The sequence below is a fragment of the Numida meleagris genome, chromosome 3 (genome assembly GCF_002078875.1).
Source record: "Numida meleagris isolate 19003 breed g44 Domestic line chromosome 3, NumMel1.0, whole genome shotgun sequence".
Taxonomy (NCBI): Eukaryota; Metazoa; Chordata; class Aves; order Galliformes; family Numididae; genus Numida; species Numida meleagris.
In genome coordinates, this window is record NC_034411.1 from 106,464,163 (window position 1) to 106,484,496 (window position 20,334).

At 55.3% G+C, this 20,334-nt stretch overlaps 2 protein-coding genes across 8 annotated transcripts in view; one reads left to right on the forward strand and one right to left on the reverse strand.

Moving 5' to 3' along the window:
• Positions 1-10,236, reverse strand: part of EFR3B (EFR3 homolog B) — a 45,411-nt gene extending 35,175 nt beyond the window's left edge. For 2 of the 6 annotated variants that reach the window (XM_021390524.1, XM_021390523.1), the window contains exon 1: positions 3,503-3,626. In XM_021390524.1, the coding sequence (XP_021246199.1) occupies positions 3,503-3,509 (7 nt within the window). In that variant the 5' untranslated portion in view covers positions 3,510-3,626. Of the gene's footprint in view, positions 1-2,115; positions 2,230-3,502; positions 3,627-5,484; positions 5,585-9,243; positions 9,299-10,040; positions 10,059-10,097 lie in introns of those variants that run through there. The other 4 variants (XM_021390526.1, XM_021390527.1, XM_021390529.1 and 1 more) reach the window with 4 other exon arrangements.
• Positions 10,271-18,890, forward strand: DNAJC27 (DnaJ heat shock protein family (Hsp40) member C27). 2 transcript variants are annotated; one of them, XM_021390535.1, is made up of 7 exons: positions 10,271-10,400; positions 11,891-11,973; positions 12,449-12,518; positions 12,890-13,054; positions 13,474-13,596; positions 14,064-14,224; positions 16,565-18,890. In XM_021390535.1, the coding sequence occupies exons 1-7, from the start codon at positions 10,323-10,325 to the stop codon at positions 16,695-16,697; spliced, it is 813 nt and encodes a 270-aa protein (XP_021246210.1). In that variant the 5' UTR covers positions 10,271-10,322; the 3' UTR covers positions 16,698-18,890. The 2 variants fall into 2 exon arrangements, with proteins under 2 accessions (XP_021246210.1, XP_021246209.1); XM_021390534.1 differs by having other exon boundaries at positions 10,276-10,409.

Below are 20,334 nucleotides of genomic sequence, written 5' to 3' on the forward strand. Positions count from 1 at the left end.
TGCAGATCATTTAGTTAAAAAGCACGGGAAAGGGAAAAAAAAAAAAAAAAAAAAAAAAAAAGCTTAATTGCATTTCACATTCCCCCGCTGAGCCATCCAGTCCCACCGAGCGCTATTCATTTAGCACAAAACCCATCCGATCCCGCGGCTGCTGGCTCTGACTCAGTGGCACGCTGGCAGCCCCAGACAGCTCACAGGGACCTTGCTGGTCCCCACCTCCGGCAACGCCTCCTCCCAGGGTAGCCGAAAAGCCTCAGTTCCCCTGCTCCGGTTGCTGCTGAAAAAAGGGAACCTTCTCTATTTCCAGCTCCACCAGCGTGGGAGGAGACAGCTCGTGCCGGCGACCAGAACTCACAGGGAGAGAGCGTGGCAGAAACAAAGCGCGGCAAGAGGCTGCAGGGCCAGTCTGGATACGGGTCACAAGGCTGCACCAACACGCTACGTGCGTGCCCCGGCCCCACAGCTGCCAAATATAGCGGGGAATGGCCAAGCCCTGCTGGGAACCACCCATGGAAATGTTAACGAAATGTTAACTCCATCCCATCTCTGCAGCTCCGTTGTTCCCCGCTCTCACCCTACACCCTGCATCCACAACTCGGTTCACAGAGGGCTTTTGGCCTACCCTGCCTTTTGCACGCGCTTCCGAATTAAACCCCTGCCTCTCAGAGTTGTAGTGCTCAGCACACAAACCCCTGAGCTTCACCTGCAGCTGGGGCCATTGGACAGCACCTGAGCATGGGGCAACCAGGTTCACTTAAATGCCAAAGGCCACCAGCAGCACTCCAGCTCCTGCACTGTATTAATACCCCAAGGAGAAGCTAAACTCCAAGCCTGGCTCAGGACAGTGAGCTCTCACTGGAGACAGTCTGGCTCACAAAACTATGCTCTCAGCTAGCACGACATCAGCCACCCAGGCTGGGTCTGGCACAGTTGGAGTCGAAGCTTGGCTCTCCCATTTTCAATGGTGGCTGGGAAAGGAAACCAAAGTGGGCAGAAAGTAGGCATGGTTCTGCAGCAGCTTGCACACACAGATGCTAGCTCTGCACGGGGTGCCAGCACTGCGGGATCAGAGGGAATGTGCAGGGAGGAGGGTGGCATGTGCTCCCAGTGCTGCCCCTCCACACGCCTCCCAGGGAGGCATGCAGGTCCCCCCGTAATGGAGCAATCGTCCTGCATTGCTTCGTTCTGTCCACAGAAAAAAAAAAAAAAACAATCCCCAGTTACCCATCTAATCCTTCCCACAGGCCAAGAGACGGTTAAAAGAGAGATTAAAAAGATACCAATAATCCTGTGCATTCCTAATGCACCTTTCATCCAAAGTATCCCACAGAGCTTTCCAGCTTCTGGATGCTTTCCAAGACTGCAAGCCGCCGCCGGGGAAGGGACCAGCCTGGCGTTTGTCCTCAGATTCACATTCAGGTCCCCACAGGGACGCTCTGCCCTTCCTCACTCTGCACACATCCTGGAAGGAAACGCTGGCTAATTTGAAGCGAGGGCTTCCCCGAGATGCTAATGGAGGTGCAAGATGAGGGCATGGAGCTGTGGTCTGGTGTGGGCTGCCACAGGGGGTCACCTCCCCGCGGTGTCCAAGGGACAACTGGAGCATGTCACACCCCTCGGCTGTATCGCTAAAGGGGGATGGCAGGGCTCCTGGGGACTCCCATCTCAAGCACTGCAGCCGTCCCTTGGCAGACAGATGGGCTCTGCTGTAGGGCACAGGGGCTGCGTCCCCGGGGCACACAGATGCCATCACTGCGAGCTGCCATGGGTGAGGAGAAGAGGGAAGCAACTCTCTTGTTTTGCGGGTGGAAAAATACCAGCTAGGAGACCTGAATGACTCAACGGAGGCCACAGAGGAGTCAGCACAGTGGCAAGGAGAGGAAAAGAAAGGAAACCAGGCATCCTGCCCCAGGCTCCCTTCCCCTGGGCCCGCTAGGTTGAAATCTCCCAAGCCCCCCAGCTCCACTCCTTTCCCTGCAGGAGATGGGTGCAGCAGCCCAATGCATCTCAGGATCTCCCCACAGTGTGTGCACCCCAGATCAAGCACCCCGTTATGCAGCGGGGCAGCACCCTGCCCACCCACCTCCCCCCTGCCCCAACTCATCAAGCACTCACCCCTGGCACTGCAGCTCCTTGCAGAGACGGGGCTCAGCCAGCAGCAACCCCGGTGGGCAGGGAGACACGGGGAAGGGGTTCCCACCTCTGTCTGCAGTGCTCACCCTGCGCCGACTGCCCAAAAAGGATGCTCAGGCAGGAGGGAGCGAGGATTTAAGAGCCGGCTGCCACCCGGCCACCCCCCCCAGCCCTTCCCAAAAGCTCCCAGCAGCTTAGCGCAGCCCTGGGCGGGGGGGTGGCCAGCTGCTCCGCCAGCTGCTCCCCATTACGCCCGGTATCGCCCCAGTGTGGGACGCAGGACACCAGGCATCTGTGCCGTGCTGCGGGGTGAGAACAGTGACAACATCGGGGACATCAAGCTCCAAGCACCCCAGGGTGCGTGGGCTTATGTAGGACAGAGGTCTGAGCTACGTCAGGACCCTGGTACCATGCAAGGTGCTCATATATAGGACCAAGACCTCTCCTTAACTGGGGCGAGAGTGTGTGACCCTTCCCATGTGGCCAAGTGGAGCTGAAGAGCCCTACAGAGCACCCCCAGGCCCCCTCACCCCAAAGACTGGGTGCTTCCCCAGCAATCTAGGGGTCATTCACCCCATAAAGAAGCAAGATCCTCTCTGCCTTGCAGAGCAGGTGACCCCAGAGCCTGGGCTGGTAGGGCAGCTAATGAGGAGGGGAAAGGTTAGCAGACTCCCATTCTACCCATCCAGGAATAGGGCAACACCCCAGTGATAAAAGGGGGTGTACAGCTCTTTAAGGGATCATAGCGTGTGTCCCAGCCCCAAAGAGGGGTCACCTCCCAGTAACCAGGGGGATGCATAGCCCTGTACAAGACCAAAGTCTCCCCTCAGCCCCAAATAGGGGTCACTCCCAAAAACTGGGGAGATGCACAGCTCTGTATAGGACCAAGGTCCCCCCAAAACCAAACAGGGATCAACCTCCACTAACCTGAGAGGTGTGCTGCCCCATAAAAAGACCACGGTCTCCCAGATAAGGCTCAACCCTCAGTAAATGGGAGTGTGCACAGCTTTTTCCAAAACGGAGTGACCCCCCCATCCCAAAGAAGGGATGCCCCCCCCAAGAAACTCCGAGGTGCACAGCCCTATACAAGACCGAGGTGCATCCATCCCAGTGGGGGACATCTCCAGTAACCAGGAGATGCTCAGCCCGATGCAGGATCAAAGCCTCACAAATGCCGAAGAGGGAACACCCAGCAATAAAAAGGGGGTGCACAGCCCCACTTAGGGCCGAGATCCCCTCAGCCCTGATCGGGCCCTGGGGCCACACAGCCCAACCCCGGTGGGGGCGGGGGAAGGGTGAGCCCCAAGTCCCCGGGAATCCGGGGGGTGCACGCACAACCCCAGCCCGGCCGGGCTCGGGGGGAACTCACCGTACATGGCCGCTGCCCCAACGTGGCTCAGCCCGGCTCGGCTCGGCGCGGCTGAAAGCGGCGGTGCCCGGCCCGGCTCTGCTGGCCGGGGGCGGCACCGGGGGGCGGCACCGCAGAAGGGACTCCTCCTGCAGGCACGGCCGCAGCGCCCGCCCCCGGCACGGCTCGGCGCTGCTCGGCTCGGCACGGAGCCTGCAGGATGCCGGGGGACTCGGCCCCGAGCCGCCCCTGCCCTATTGTGCTCCCCCTGTCCGCCACGCAGCGCCCGCATCCTGCCCCACGCCCTTAGCAGCACTGAAGCAATGCAGCGATTCCTGCTGCCAATGGGGAAACTGAAGCAGGGAGCCCTCGCTGGAGGGTCCCCGTGCTGCTGCTGGCCCTACGTGTGCCATGGACATCAGTGCCTGAACGCAGCTCTTGGACATGAGCATGGATCAGCCCCCGTGCTTTTTTGTCCCCTGTGCAGAGCACGCAAGCACTGCTCTCATCTCCTGAATCCCACGACTCCCATCCAGCACCCCAAAATGGGAACACGTGATGATGCGTGGCCCAGCATGGCACCACAGGGTGCAACACAGCGCTGCGCAGCGCAGCAGCCCAAAGGCATGGCACAGTGTGGCACGGCGCAGCGCCAGCTTTTCTCCTTTACCTTTATCCCACCCGTACAGACCCATTCTGTCTCTCTTCCCTGCTGCTAAGTTCAACATCAGAATCCCCACACACTTCCTACGGCCACCCCACATCCACAGAGTGAATCCCACGCATTGGCAAGGCTGATCCATCCGCCGAGCCCGAAACCTTGTGCCAAAGCTTGTCACAAGCACGAGTGACCCACAAAGAAGCTGCCCTGGGCCTTGGCTGGGGATGAGGCAAGGCTCAAGGTGACAGCACCTGGCTGAGGACAGCCAGGGGACCAGGGAGGTGCTGCCAGCAGGCAGCCACACATCTCCCATTCCCTGAGCCCTCGCTGAGTCTCTTCCCACACAGCAAAGCCTCCAAGCTCGCTAATTAGGCAATAGCTGGTGCCTCATCATCCTACTTGCAGGGAAATTATGTTTTAATTAAAACATTTTGAGAGTTAATCTGTGTTGCTGATTCCCTGGGTAGCGGAGCAGCTGCACACACAACCCTGGGGACTGGGGGGCTTTCACGGGGGACACGGTGGCTGTCACACCAAGGGACAGGGGCTCTCCACCGTCTCTGGTCAGACCAGAGTAAATCAAAAGTCTCAGAGTAAAACATGATATCAGGATAGAGCCTGAACCAGACGTGGTGAATCTCCCCACCCCAGAAACCTTTCTTTTGACCACAGTTTTTTTGCGAGGCCATCGGCTTGCTGCAAAGGAACATGGGGGTCATCGGGACAGTGCTACAGGGACCGAGCACAACACGTTACTCATCCTATCCTATTTTCAGCAGCTCTTGTGAGATTGTGCTCCCTGGCCAGCACCTGCCACTGTTGAGTCCCACCCCTGTGCCTGTCCTGTCCCCAGGCCAGCCTCTGCCTCCAAGTGTCCACGCCCACAGTGGGAGCAGTGGACACCAGCCAGCCTCTGTGCTTCAAATCCTGGCCAAAGCTGAGTCCTGGGCAGCCCAGGGGACAAGGAAGAACCAAAATACTGCACATCTCTCCTTTGAGGCCTTCCTGGCTGGGAAGGGGCTGTGCTCCCCAATTCAGGGACCTGGTGGCAGCCCCCACTCAGCTGCCCGACTCAAGCCTCACCACCATCCCAAGCCCTGAGGTCCCCTCAGCTCTGCTCTATATACACAGGGCTGGTGTGAATCTCCAAATCTGTCACCACTGGAAAAGCCCTGCAGAACTTCTGCCCTCGGAATAAAGATGGATATGAGCAACATTATCCAAAGCCTGGGTGAAATCCAGGCTGCCTCCAGCACATTACTCCTCCTCATTCATGGTGCAAAACAAGGGCAGAGAAGAGTTAAACCCTCCCCACCCAAGCACCGCCACCGTCAGCCCCTACCTGTCATTGCCACGCTGGGTCGTGCCACGACCGGGACGCCGGCGCACTCCAGCCTTGCCCAGAGGGATCCAAGCACGTCTCTCCAGGTGGCACAATGACTGCCCCTGTGCCCAGGAGCTGGCCAGCCTTTTTCCTTTCCGCCAGCCGTCAGGCAAAAGGAGATGCCAAATCGTTTGAGGTCCGGGATGCTCTTGGGACAGGTGGCTTTGTCCCCACCTTGGGCTCAGAAATGCCGTGCAGAGCTCAGCATGGTGGGCAGGGTGGGCACTTGGGACTGCTCTGCCCCGAGCCCCAGGGACCTGCCTGGGGGCAGCCCGGAGGCGAGGTGGCCGGCAGGCACAGGGACAAGGCAGTGAGCCAGAGGCAGCCGGAGCAGCGATGGTCATGCCGGGAGGACGGCGGGGAGCTGCTCGCCCCGGGCACTTCCTTTGTCAGGCACGTCCGTCCCTGGTCCGTCTACTCCCTCCTTCCTCCTGCAGCTGTTTCCATGGACACAAAGCTGCTGCAGCAGCCGCAGCGGGGTCTCTGGCACCAAGCCGTGCATCCCTTCACCAGCCATGCGCCCGGAGCAGAGCCAGGCCCTAGGCCCACAGGCTGGCTGCCCGTAGCTGCTAGCGCAGCCTTGGGGTGTTTGCACCAGCTCTCGCTCCCCCACGCCTGCTCTGCTGCCATCGCTTGCCGCGCCGCTCCCGCAACGCCCAGGGACGGGCTGTTCTCGTGCCCTGGCGGATCTCGTGTCCAACACTCCATTCCTCGCACGTCTCCGCGGCACTTCTGGCACGAGGATCCATTTCGTGCACGTGTGTGGTGCAGGAAGGACAAGGACGCTGTCACGGTGCCAGGCAAAGCAAGTGAGGCCGCCCTCAGCAGCAGACGGAGGAGGATCTCTGCCAAAAAGCCAGCTGATGCCTTCCCTCCAGCTGCACGGGGACCCCTGTGTGTGTCCCTGCTGGGAGCACTGGTGTTTCCAGGGGGGCAGCTCAGGATGCCCCAGCTCTAGAAGATGCTGCAGGCAAGACAACGGGTCACCTGAGCCTGAGCCACCTCTCCCTGATGCTTTGGGCTAATCTGGGGCTAGCTCCGGCCAATGGGACTGCCACTTCAGGGCAGCAAAGCAGCTCCCTGCTCACTTTGAGGGAGTCCCAGAGCTTGCACAGGGGTACAGGACTGTCCCCAGGACTGTCACCAGCACAGCTTTACATGGACACCTCAGCTGAAGCTGCTCCGAGCCACCAAGCACAGCTGGTTCATGGTGGCCAGCTCAGCCACGAAGGCAAAAAAATATATATCCAGTTTCTAGCAGCCAGAAACGTTGACACAGACACACCAAGCTAGGACACACAGAGCAGCTCATCCCGGCACTGGTCTAACCAACACAGCAACATCCCCCATTGTGTGTGGGGAGCCTCAGCCTACCAGGCTGCAGACACCCCCAAAGGATCATCCCCATTTTACATCCCTGGTTGAAGTCAGGAAATCTCTCAGCTGTCCTTTCCAACTCACCCTTGACTTCATCTCTCACCATTACCAAAGCAGACTCCTAGGCAACTCTGAAAATCACACGCAACAACTACTTCTGCTCCTTAAAACGTGCAGTGCAGAAGTAGCACTGGTAAGCAGTGTATCCAGGCTGAACCCACAGTGTTGGCTGTCACTTTACTCACAATGCAAATGCAATTCTGTGCTTCTGCGAAATGCAGACCCAGCTGCTGCCTGCATGTTGACTACACAAAACACTACTACGGAACAAATCCGCCCCGCTGCATCGCTGGGCTTACACTGCATCACTCCTGTCATCTATCCCACAAATCATCTGATAATTATTTTAACACTGCAGCCCCAATTATTGCTTGCTCAAGCACTGTCAGCTAACTATATACCTCTCCCACCGCATCACCCCAACTCCAAGCTCTAATGGAACAGTTTTGGAAACATGCAGCCTTGCACCGACTACTGAAACAGGTGAGGGAGCGGGTGAAACAAACATTGATATCTCTTCACTGTGACAGCACAGAGACCACAACAAACAAGCTCTAAAATAGTCAAGCATAGCTGGTGGGAATCCCCTTCATTGGTGGTACCCCCACCAGCACAGAAACATTCAACATTTAACTTCATCCCCCAGTTGTTATTCTTATTTTGAGCCATTTCTTACTTATTTTACTCACCAAATTATATACCCTTACTTAGGATGGTCCAAGCTGCTTGTCTGGAGAATAAGCCATGCCCTGCTTCCTGCCTGCTTGATAGCCACAGCCAGTAAGTCTTTGCGTGCCCAGATACTAAGCCTAGCCCAGTATTAGTGAATTACTGGATTTACCATCATTATGACCTGGGTAATTGCATTACTGATCTGTATTTATTACTGCACCATTATTTAGAGATAAATTGCTTATCCCTAAAGCTCTCCATCTGATGTCTGTTACTGTATCTTGAATAAGACATCAGAGCTGCCCTAAACCCTTACACCACCCAAACCTGAGGAAGATGTTGGCATGGTGCTAAACTATCTTCCTCTACCTTCAGTCCAGGCATGGAGGGGTTCTGTCCCTCCCAACCAAGAGAAAACCCCGCGAAAGACTTTATATCTTGTAGCAAAACAAGGAGAAAAAGTGACCTTTCTTTCTCCTCTGTTCCAAACAGACTGAAAAACACTCTCAGCCTAGCTGAAAAGCCCAAAGAAAATTCCTAACTTATGGAACCCAGCAGGTAGGATCCCTCGTGGCTCAGGAGACAATGCCCAGAGATCTCCTGGCTGCTGTCTCTGTCTCAAGGAGGAAGAGCTGAATTCCCCAGATCAGAAGATTTGTAAGTAACATTAACATTCATAAGACCAAAAACGACGGGCTATACCCAGATGTGCAGGACCAATGGAGAAGGGGTTAATAGGATCAGCTTACAGTGCCACAGAGCACAGTGTGCCTGGTTTAATCATACAGCCAGACAGCAGGGAGATGAAGAACAGACTGAAGATAACAAAGAACAAACCTAAAGATAAGGTGACAACAAAGATGAAGAACAGAGCTGGAGGCATAAAAGACCCAGGGACAGATGACAGCAGGACTCTTTTGGCAAAGATTTATGAGACCAGATAATGAAGCAGTAGATCCCAAACTGCCCATAACAGATCTGTCAAAAGGCAGTTTCTTGGAGCCAGTCAGGAGGAGAGGCAGTGAGAACTTAACACCCAATATCCTTAGTCCATGGCACATGCCAGTGATCCTCAAAACCCTATGTTTGTGAGGAGGCGGGTGGGAGTGTGTGCAGTCCCCTAGCCCAAGGTTTGTAAGATAAAACCACTTTCTCTACCTTTCCTTTCCAGGAAAATGCTTTGACACCCCTTGTTCCAGACATAACTGCTCATCAGCCACACTCCCAGCAGGATGTGGGAGGGGTGATCACACGATCAAGGGGCATCTCAGCCAAGGGAAGCCTTCTGGGTCCCCTCCACTTCCTGGGGGTGGCACTGAGGTGAGGGGACAGGGCTGGATGTCCATCTGTACCTTCACAGTGAAGTCTCCAGAGAGCTGAGAGATGCTCAGATCATGAGTTCCCCACCTGGGAGTCTCTTCCCCAAGAGGTGGCTGTGACCCACACCACCAGTAAGGGAGTGCCCAAAGCCCCCAGCAGCTTCTTCCGCATCACCTCCCACAGGGGTTGCACCCAAACCCGTGTCCACAAGTCCCCCTGTCTCACAGGTGTCACCAAGCTTGGTGAGGGGGTGACTGCAGAGTCGCCCATGCCCCTCCTTCCTGTTACCTTGTCTTCGACACACGACTGTAAAGTTCTCCATCTCAACAGGACGTTGCCAAGCCTAGAATGAGCAAGTAAAGATGTTATTTACAACGAGGGCCCCTGGGGATGGCCCTGCTCCAGGCTACTGCAAAGATGAGCCCCTCAGTTCAGATCTGTGGGCTGTGTCCACAGGTGCCATGGGGCTGCTGCAGTGTCCCTTCTGGCAACATGTTGGACTTCCATTCACAGCAACCAGCTCCATCCATCCCTCAGGACTAAGGGCCTTGTATTGTGAGGGGTTTATCACAGAATCATCTGAGTTGGAAGAGACCCTTAACTAGGGCACAATGCTGGCTTGTGTTCAGCTTACCATCCACCAGCACCCCCAAGTCCTTTTTGGCAGGGCTGTGCTCCATCCTTTCATCCCCCAGCTTGTACTGACAAACGGGGTTGCTGTGACCCAGGTGCAGATCTTGCACTTGGCACTGTTGAACCTCACGAGGTTCTCCTGGGCCCACTACTCAGCCTGCCTAGGTCTCTCCGGATGGCATCCCTTGTTCTTGAGGACAGCCTATTTCCCTCAGAGACCTGAGTCGATGAAGGCCCCTAACCAAGAGCAAACCCTTCCCCTGCATCCAACCCCCTACAGAAAGGCTGTGGGCCACATCCAGCCCGACCTCCGCAGCACAGCTGGCTCCAATACTTGGCGCTAGGCCTGAGGCAAAGGCTGCCTTCGAGGCCCCAGGCACCTGGAGATGCTGCACCACAGCAGTTCTCCCCACTGATCCCTGAGGTCCCCCAGCCCTGCCCCCACACCTCACCGAATCCCCTCAGGACGCAGTTCCCGCGCTTTCTGCCTCCCCACCCACGCCCCGCACCTCACGGCCGCCCCCTAGCGGCCGCAGCGGTCCCAGTCAGAGTGCTGCGGAGCAACGTTCCGACATCTCGCGAGATCTCATCGTGAGGGGGGAAAACGGAAGTCTCGGGCAAGCGCGGCGGGGGCGCGGCGGCGGCGGAGGGCGGTGAGGCGGCCCCGGGCCCGCCGGGCTCCCTCCCTTCCTTATTCCCTTCTTCCGTTGCCTCAGCCGGGCCGGACCCCCGCCATGGAGGCGAACGCGCCGAAGCGGAAAGAGGCGCGAAAGTCGCTACGGATCAAAGTTATCTCCATGGGCAACGCGGAGGTGGGGAAGGTGAGCGGCCGCGATTGGCTTTCGGGCGCTGAGCGGCAGGCTAGCTGTCCAATCGGAAGCGGGCTGCCGACCAGAGAGGCGGTGGATTGGTGGCTGTGGCTTCCTACTAGAGCCAATCAGCAGCGAGTCGCTCCGTGCGGCTCCCCACCGGCAGCGTGATTGATAGCTGGAGGGCGGGACTGCGGCCTGGGCTAGGTTTTTATTGGCTGGCGGCTCCTGGCGGGGTGTCATGGCGGCGTTGGGGCCCTGCTTTGCCTTCCTTGCTCGGTGGTTCTCACAGGGCTTCTCACGGCCTTTCTGGGCAGAAACTGTGCCCCGCCGTCTGGGTGGATCTGTCCGGTAGCAGCCAAAAACTAGCTGTCCTGGAATCCCTCTGTGCTTCCTTCAGAGAGAGTCCCGTGTTGGAGTTTCAGTGAGGGGAACCCTCGTTCCATGCCCTCAGTGCCTTCCTGGAAGGCACCGGGGTGCTCTGAGGTGATTCCACTGCTCTCAGCTTCCATCAGGAGCTCGCTGCCCTCTTGCTTCAGTGAATGGCCTGGCTGTTCTTCAGGATGAGGCTCATTCCCCTGTCAGAGGCAGAACAGGCATAGTGTGACCCTGAATGCACTTTTTGGCAGGCTGGGCATACAGCGTGAGATGTTCTTTGGTGGCTTCTGGGGAACTGAGGCCCCCAGGACCCTGATCACACAGCTCATCCAGTCTTGATGTTTTACAGAGGGTAATAAATTAGTTTCGTGATGCTGCTGTCTCCAGACACATAGGCTTTACAATTTGGTGTCTGCAGAGTAATGAATGTGGCCTTGCCTGGCTCCACAGGGCCTTTTGCCAGGATAAGAGGTCCCTGGACAGGAGATATCACTCTGACTACCGTTTTCTCCCCCCACACATCATAGAATCAGAATGGTTTGGGTTGGAAGGGACCTTGAAGCCTGCTCAATTCCAACCCTTGCTGTGGGCAGGGTGCCAGTCACCAGCCCAGGCTGCCCAAAGAACCCATCCAGCCTGGCTTTGGGCACTACCAGGGATGGGGCATCCATGGCTTCTCTGGGCAGCCTGTGCCAGTGCCTCACCACTCTCAGAGTAAAAAAATTCCTCCTGATATCCAGTCTAAATCTCCCCTCTTTTAGTCTAAAACCATTCCCTCTTGTCCTATTGCTGTCACCTCAGTCACTCAGAACAGCTTCCAGCTCTTTTGTGGAAGGTGGCCTGAAGGCCAGGCCTTGGGCTCTGAGCTTTCTCTTCCAAGCAGCTAAGGAATAACAAACACTCAGGGGCGGGATCCTGTTCTCTTTTTCCTTTTGCAAAAAGAAAGCTGCTCTTGGTGAATAACAATGCCGTCATTTTGAATGAATTAGTTGATTTAGGGACATGGGACGGACAGAGCAGCCTGCTGGAGGCTGTCAGCGAATTCAGTATTAGTGTGAATCCCAATCCCACAGTGCTGTCTCTTCCTGGTGAAATTCCCTTTTTCTTTCTCCCAGAGCTGCATTATAAAGCGCTATTGTGAGAAGAGATTCGTTCCCAAATACCTTGCGACTATTGGTATCGACTACGGCGTCACAAAGTAAGTACCTTCATGATGAGCCAAGAGAGCGAGGTGAGCTATGTGGTCACAGATGGTGCGGGGCAAAGTGAGGTGTCTGCAGCCACGGGCAAAGGGAAGACATCAGTGGCCCTGTCCTCTGTCCCACTGCTTCTGAGTGACTGCTCTGCTTTGAGTCAGGCTTGCTGTAGAGTACAGAGCAGAGCCATGTTAGTTTCCACAGCAGTCAGATAATCTGCATTTCACCTACCCCTGGTAACATAGAACCCCATTGCCATGTTACATCCAGATCTGGTGCTTTCCTCCTTGCCTGACTAGCTCTAGGGGTAAATTTCTGTCCATTAAACCCCAGAATCGGAACTTCTTATTACTGATTTGTCTGGGCCTGATCACTCAGCTCCCTCTCTGCTGGCAGAGAGAATAGTGTTCCTGTGGGGACAGCCTGCACAGGGGTTGAGGTAGAGCCTTCTGAACCATTTCTTACCTCTCCTTTCAGAGTACAAGTCAGAGACCGAGAAATCAAAGTGAACATCTTTGACATGGCAGGGCACCCATTCTTCTACGAGGTAAGGAAGACCCAACTCTGGGCACCACGCCACGGGGCTGCCCTCAGCCTGCATGTCTCAGTAGCATTTAGCACCTGTCAGCTTTCTTCAGCATCCCTGGAGGGCTTAGACGTGCATTCTGTCTTGTGTCTGAATGATGTGGCCGGCCCTGGATCATCGCTCTGCCTCATGCACAGGAACACACACATACAAATGGGTCTCTTGGTCAATTCCCAGGCCTTACTGTCTCCCCAGCAGTTGATAGGACACTTTGTTCCTCTTTTCTCTTTTGTGCAGAGGTTGGCCTTTTAGGAGCTGATCACTCCTGCGATGGGCCTGGGATTATTCCAGTAAGCTTTTGCTGGTACAAGTGCTACTTTTTGTTCGTGCAGGTGAGGAATGAGTTTTACAAGGATACTCAGGGAGTCATCCTGGTCTATGATGTTGGACAAAAGGAGTCTTTTGACGCGCTGGATGCGTGGCTGGCTGAGATGAAGCAGGAGCTGGGTCCCCATGGGAACATGGACAACATTGTCTTCGTTGTCTGCGCAAACAAGGTAGGCCACAGCAGGGAACCATGTTTGTGGTGCAAGGCACTCAGTGCTCATTGTGTTCCCAGTGTGAGCCAAGCTATTGAGCTCCCTCCAAGAGGGAAATATTGTTAGATTCCAGAGCCTGTGTTTGATGAGTACTGGAGGCCTCATTTCAACAGGTTCTTGAGAATATGGTGACCATACATCAGTCAGAAAGGGATCAAGCAGAGGTTACATTATCTCTGAATTACATTCACTCTCGGAGGCCTTTTCACATCTGTTTTCTGTGCTTTCTGTCCGTGATGCCTCCATCCCTTCAAGATAAACAGTCAGCTTCTCCAACCAGATGTCGTCATTAGATGATCATTCTTGGAGCTTTGCTCCTCCAGCTGTCACTGCAGGCCTCGACTGGGCTCTGAGCTTTGCCTTTTCTCTCATTTTAGATTGACTGCACAAAGCACCGCAGCGTGGATGAAAGCGAGGGGCGGCTGTGGGCAGAGAGCCGGGGCTTTCTCTACTTTGAGACATCGGCACAAACAGGAGAGGGAATCAATGAGATGTTCCAGGTAACGTGGAAGGAAGGCAGTGAGGGTACAGGCACTGTATTTAGCCAGGATGGCAGATTGCAAAATATTCTCTGAACTTCTGGATCCCACAAACCTTATTGGCCCACTGCCCCAGAGGTTTTTTTTCCAGTGAAGTGCCACCCCAAGAAAGCTGTAGCTGTTCACTTCAGGGTCAGTATTGGTCCTCTCAGTCCTAAGCTGACCCTAGCATTGCATGGCTCAGATGATCCTTCTTGCTGCACTGGGAACGTGATCCAGAAATGCTCCTCTTGCTGATTCAGGTGTAGCATGGAGCTTGAAAAGCAGAGGGAGATCCATGCAGTGGGGAGCTGTGGACATTCAGCATTTGTGCATATGCATCTCTTACACTTGAGGATCAGTCAGCGAGGGTGCCAGAAGCGTTCCAGGACCACTGCTGCTGCTTTCAGGAACCATTCCCTCCTGCTAATTCCTTCCTGTGTCCGTAGACATTCTACTCTGCCATCATCGACCTGTGTGACAACGGCGGGAAGCGTCCCCCCTCCAGCATGGGGGTGGGCTTCACTAAAGAGCAGGCAGATGCCATTCGTAGGATCCGCAACAGCAAGGACAGCTGGGACATGCTGGGAGTCAAGCCCGGAGCCACCAGGTGAGGCAGACTTTGGCATTTGCCAAACAGTCCATAATGTTTCTGTTTGCCCCTGTGATCTCTTAGTGAGCTGCCTGCTGCTTGCTTTGGCTTACCTAGCAGCCGGGTGCAAGTTGTTTGTATCTAGCCACAAAATCAGGGCAATGCAAAAGAAACTCTCTGTCCTGTGCACCAAATTTCCCCTTATACCAAACAAGCCAGGCTGAATGTGAGGGGGGAGTGATGAGCATGACAACTTTATCCCTTCCAGCTACCCAGCTCTGTATCCTGTCTCCAGGCTGAGCTGTTTGTAGTCACTCACTTGCCAGTCATGTTTGGAGCAGCTTCAGCTTTACCTTTCTTGCTCTCTCTGGATCGAGGGAAGCTTTTAGGCTGCTGTAAGGCTGCTGCCCACATTATCAGAAAGTGATTACAGTTCTTCCACTGTACCTCCCACAAGACAAGCTTTTCTCTTGCCTTCCTCAAAAGATCTCTAGCTAGGTGGAATTGGTTAATATTTGTGTAAGAGGTTGGATCTTGAACCTTCCAGTTCTGCTGTGTGACTTGGGCAGCTAAAACAGACCCCCAGAGAGAAGAAGTCTTACTTCTCTCTCTCTGAAACTCAAGCACTGCCTCTGTGTACACTTTGTGGAGGGCCTGGAGAGTGGATTTTTGGATAACATACATCATTCAGCACTCTCCAGTCCGCTGTCTGAAATGTAGGTGTTGAGCAAGTCTCTCTTCCAGGCCCACTGCATCCACAGGCAGAGGTCAGCATCTCTGCAGGGCAGGTTGAGCTGTGATCACCGGCACGGATGGACTCACCTCCCTCACAGGGTGCCCCCCTCTCTCCCCCCTGCAGCAGGAGACGAGGTGTCTGCCTTGGACTAGACACCAAGGCTTAAAGGGCTGACGTGATGTGCGGTGCCTTCGCCCTGAGTGTGTAGGCGGTTTGATGTGGAGCTGAGTCAGGGCGCGTGTGCCCCCACGCTGTCTCCCAGCTTTCTGGGCTTGTGGTGCCAGAGACTCAGCACACCAGGGCACATGGCTCAGGCACGTGTCTGGCGTGGTGGGTGCATTTGTGCCTGCACAACCACAGAACAACAGAATCATCGAGGTTGGAAGGGACCTCTGGAGATCATCTAGCCCAACCCCTTTGCTAAAGCAGGTTCTCTAGAGCAAGATACACAGGAAAACATCCAGGTGGGTTTTGAATATTTTCGGGGAAGGAGACTCCACAACCTCTCTGGGCAGCCTGTGCCAATGCTTAGTCATCCTCACAGTAAAGATTTTTTCTCATGTTTGTGTGGAACTTTGTTGTGTTCCAGCCTGTGCTCATTGCCCCTTGTCACGTCACTGGGCACTACTGAAAAGAGCCTGGCCCCATCCACTTGACACTCACCCTTTAGATATTTATAAATATTGGTAAGATCCCTTCCCCATGCTGAACAGTTCCAGGTCTCTCAGCCTTTCCTCCTAAGGGAGATACTCCAGGCCTCTATAAGCATCTTTGTAGCCCTCCACCAGGCTCTCTCCAGCAGTTCCCTGTCTTTCTTGAACAGAGGAGCCCAGAACTGGACACAGTTCTCCAGATGTGGCCTCACCAGGGCAGAGCAGAGGGGGAGCAGAACCTCCCTCCCTCACTCTGATGGCCACATTTTTTTTGATGCACCCTAGGATACCACTGGTCGTGGCCACAGGAGCACACTGCTGGTTCATGGTCAACCTGTTATCCACCAGGAGCTCCTCTCCAGCAGCTCAGCCCCTAACCTGTGCTGATGTATGCAGTTACTCCTCCCCTGCTGTAGGACTCTACACTTGCCCTTGCTGAATCTCATCAGGTTCCTCCCCGCTCAACTCTCCAGCTTGTCCAGGTCTCACCAAATGGCAGCACAGCCTTCAGGTGTGTCAGCCACCTCCTCCCAGCTTTGTATCACCAGCAGACTTGCTGAGGGTGCATTCCATCCCATCGTCCAGCTCACTGATGAAGATGTTAAACAAGATCAGACCCAGTACCAACCCCTGGGAACACTGCTAGCTACAGGCCTCCAGCCAGACTGTGCTGCTGATCACAGCCCTTTGAGCTTTGTGTACCTGCCTCAGGAGAGGGTTTCTCCCCATCCTTTGCTTGTACTATGCTGAGAAGTACCATGTGCACTTTTTCTTCAGCTCTTTGTCCGTAGCATCACTTCCAAAGCCTGGAGATACTTGGTGCCAGCAAGAGAAGGATTCAGAAGTGTCCACACAGCAGTGTTTAGTGCAGGGGCAGGCTCCTCACCCTACTGTGCTCTGCCAGCTGGGGCAAGGCGATGGTTGTCTGCCACTTGGGTCCCCTCACTGTTGTCTTGTGTTATCTCCTAGAGACGAAGTGAACAAAGCCTACAGAAAGCTGGCTGTGCTGCTCCACCCTGATAAGTGCGTGGCTCCTGGCAGTGAAGATGCCTTCAAAGCCGTGGTGAACGCCCGAACTGCACTTCTCAAAAACATCAAGTAGGGAGCAGAGCTGCTGAGAACTGGAAACCTTCCCTTCCTCCCAGCTAGTTCCCAGGCACGGCCCTGGGGCACCTCCCTCCTCCTCAGATTCATCCACTGTCTTGGACAAAGACACTCCCAGCGTTGAGCATGGGAGCAGGACCACAGCGTGATTGCAATGAGTTGCAAAGGGGGCAGAGTGCTGAGGAGGGGAGAGGGACCCCCGAGCCTTCCCTGCATCTATGGCCTCAGGTTGGCATAAGTGCTGCAAGCAGTGAATTGCCCACTTTCCCAGCTGTTTCACACCTCCCACAAGCTACCAGCCGTGGAGGAGGTTGGATGGGCGGCTCCAGCCTGTGGTTGCAGTGAGGGTAGGTTTGGTTTTGTTGCAAGGCTGTGTAGGATGGAACTGAATGAAGGGTTATGTAAAGGCTGAAGGTGGGATGAGATGCACCCAAACCTTGAGCCTTGCATCTGGCCCAAAAGCTGCTGCACCTGAAAGTGCTGGGGTCGTGGGTTGAGGATGCTCAGGACGGCAGTCCCAAGAGCTGCAGTCCCTCAAGCCACATGCTCCTTCCTTCCCAGCCCTCTGCCAGCCATCTGCACTGCACTGACAAGCTCTGAGGAAATGCCCTTGTTCCTGGTGGGGGACTGTCCTCAGGTGAGGGTGGCCCTGGCTATTTGCAGACAGATGGAAGGTGCTGACTTCAGGGTCCCCCCGGCTTCACCCACACCACAGAGCTGCATGTGGGTGGTGTTGAGAACAGCAGCTGGCTCTGCACGCCTGCTTGAGAGGAGCTAAGTCCCTGCATGAGTTGCATCCCCAAAGGGAATGTGTTGGGCCTGGCTAAGTAAGACAGCACCCCCAAAAATCCAGCACCCCACTCACACGTGCCAGCCTGCCTACCCACTTGGCCCTGTTGTTTCCCTTTGGTTAGGTGAGCAGTGGAGGGGTATGTTCTTCCTCAACCCTGTTTTCTGACAGCAGCTACGTGTCACCCTGCTTTGCTGGTTGTGTTACAGGCTTGTTTCTGCCTCATTGATCAGCAAGTGGGTCTGGGGTGCTTCCTCTCAGTCACAGCTGCTGCTTTCTTAGACTATTCTTGTTGATTTGAAGAGGAGCACTGCTGGTAACCCCACCAAGTGCTTGCAGAAGGTTGGGTCTGGCCATTGGGATCCTGAGGGAGGTCAGAGCCGTGATGACTGCCAGGCTCAAGTGGGAGATCTTTTGGGATCCTGTTATTTTGTCAGGAGACAGTTGTGTTACCTTGCTGCTCTGTGAGCTTGGCAGAGAAGGATAAGACACTAAGCTGTGAAACTGAAGCCACTGAGTGAGTGTGTGTGTGTGTGTGTGTACGTCTGTGTTTGTGTGCATACCTCACCCCTAGAAGTATCCTGTTCAACGGTTTTTTCCAATGGTCAGTGCAATATATATGTATTTTTCACTTGAAGGCAGCTAATCTGTTTCCCCTTCAAACTCTTATCATAAATCAGCTGTAGATCCCCCCTGCTTCTTGGCAGCAAGCATTAAGGATCTTTAAGGCCAGCATCATTTTGCACTTGCTTTAGTTTCTGGTGGTAGGTTGCAGGGAAGGAGAAACGAGCTGTCCTGCTGAGAAGCACTTTCTGCTCCTCCAGTGTTGATAGCACACAGGGTGGTGTTGTCGTGAAGGGTCAGTGTTTAAACAGCTCCATGCATCCCCTCCCATATGTAAAAAGAGCTGGGCTGGGGGAGATCAGCAGGACAGGGATTGGAGCTGCAGCATGTCACTCTCCCTGAATCTTGTTCCACACATTTTATAACGCCGCAGAGTTCACTGGAAACCTCCCCACTTGTCCAGCAGAGGAAACCACTCGATTCTGGCTTCACACCTATTTTCTCTGCAGTTTTTTTTTTTTTTTTCCAACTGAGGAGGGTAAATAACCCCGCTGCTGAATGGCGCGCTTCACTTTGAGGGTGAGCTCTCAGAGCAGTTTCAAGGCTGCGTCCTTTCCCTCTGCTCGGGGGCTCTCCAGCTGTGCCGTGCCCTGCACGATCCCTCCGTCTGCCTCTCAGGTGACTGACTGCCTGCTGCTCCGGGGTTCCTCCCATCTGTTTGCAGAGCTGACCGGATGTTTGGGGACGATTATACACGCTCGTCACGTCTAGCGATGCCGGTGACCTTCTAAGTCGTGTTATTTTTATAAATTAAAACCCCCCTTTGGAACAAAGCAAGCCCTATGAGCTGTCCTCCCGCTGTGACTGCTTGCTGTTAATGTTTAATTGCCCTTTGACTCATTTCTCTCCGCCCCAGCTGGGTCTGGCCGAGGCTGGCGGTGAAGAGCTGCCCTCGAGGGTGATGGAGGCTGTGAATCAACTCTGCAGGAGTGGGAGCCAGACTGAGGCGTCGGGAGAACGATGTGGCTCCTGCAGGGATGTGATGTGGGGCCTGCAGCTCTCCCTGCAGGGGATCCCTTACACACCCAGAGGCAGAGGGGTGGCTCCATCCTGCGGCATCTCTGTGCTGGCAGCCCTGCTCGTGCGCTTCCTTCTTGCACCGCCAGGACCCGAACTGCCAGCTCCCTCCAGCAAGGCACTTCCATCCAGTGCCTGATCATCCCCAGCCGCTGTCAGGTCTCCTTTGTGCTGCTCGGGGCTCGTTCCCCATTATGTGCCCACCTAGGGTCCAGGGAACTGACCCTCCCCTGAGGCTGGGCTGCAGCCATCCTGGCTCACAAACCCGTGGGCCGGTTAACCTGCAGTGCTTACAGTTCCGCTGTTCAGCTGCCTGTCCCTGGTCAGGCCCTGGCCCTGGTAGGCATACCACAGTGGGCCTGGTCCTGGGACGGCTGGCCTGGGCTTGTGTCCCCATCCTGTGCTGACCAGGGCATGGAATAGACTGGGCAGCATAAGCTCTGCTTGCTCACACTCCCCTTCAGCCACAGCAGGACGGGGATAACCCCAAGCACTCCAGAAGCCTCTGGAGAGCTGCGGCTTCAGCGCTCTCATTTTGGTATTAATTATTACACAGAAGCAATTACTCCTCCTGGCAGTGGAGCCGGGATGGTCTCCCATTACAGCTGCTGGCCCAGGGCTCAGCTGAGGTTGCATGGGTATCTATCTGGCAGGGCTCCTTCGACTGTGGTCCAGGGCATCTGCATCAGCTCTGAAGCAATGCCAGTTTTCCAGATTGGGGATGCAAGAGAGGAGCAGGGAGAGGCTGAAACATGAGGGAGAGGGAACTTTTCCAAAGAGGTTTCAGTGGGGTATCGGCCCCGTGGGGTGGTTTGGGCAGCCTAGGAGGAGAGAACATATGCATGGGAAAGCCTTGGTTTCCTCTGCTCCTCTCTGGGGGTGTTGTAAGGTGGCTGTCACCCCAGACAGGGCCATGGGGTGGATGGCCCAGCACCCCCCGCATCTTTCGGGCTCTGGGTTTAGGGCCCCTGGCACCAAGTGAGGCTGAAGACGCTTGGTTCGAGAGCTGCACATCCTCATGGAGACCGCATCCCTGGTGCAGGGAAGGGGCTGGGAAGGACGGAGCAGGGAGCAGCACTGAGTACAGCGGGTTGGGATGCTGGAAGGGGCAATACGGGGAACCCCACCGACGCTGGAGCGTTGCCAGCTAACCAAGCCCCAAAGCAATGCCCCCCGCACTCCCCAGCCTTCCCCGCCACCCAGT

What these genes read in the sequence shown, in the direction of transcription:
- DNAJC27 (XM_021390534.1), top strand. Translation starts at nt 10,323, where the DNA reads ATGGAGGCGAACGCGCCGAAGCGGAAAGAGGCGCGAAAGTCGCTACGG. An exon ending in TCGTTGTCTGCGCAAACAAG is followed by an intron (nt 13,055 to 13,473) that starts GTAGGCCACAGC and finishes CTCTCATTTTAG; the next exon opens with ATTGACTGCACAAAGCACCG. An exon ending in GTCAAGCCCGGAGCCACCAG is followed by an intron (nt 14,225 to 16,564) that starts GTGAGGCAGACT and finishes GTTATCTCCTAG; the next exon opens with AGACGAAGTGAACAAAGCCT.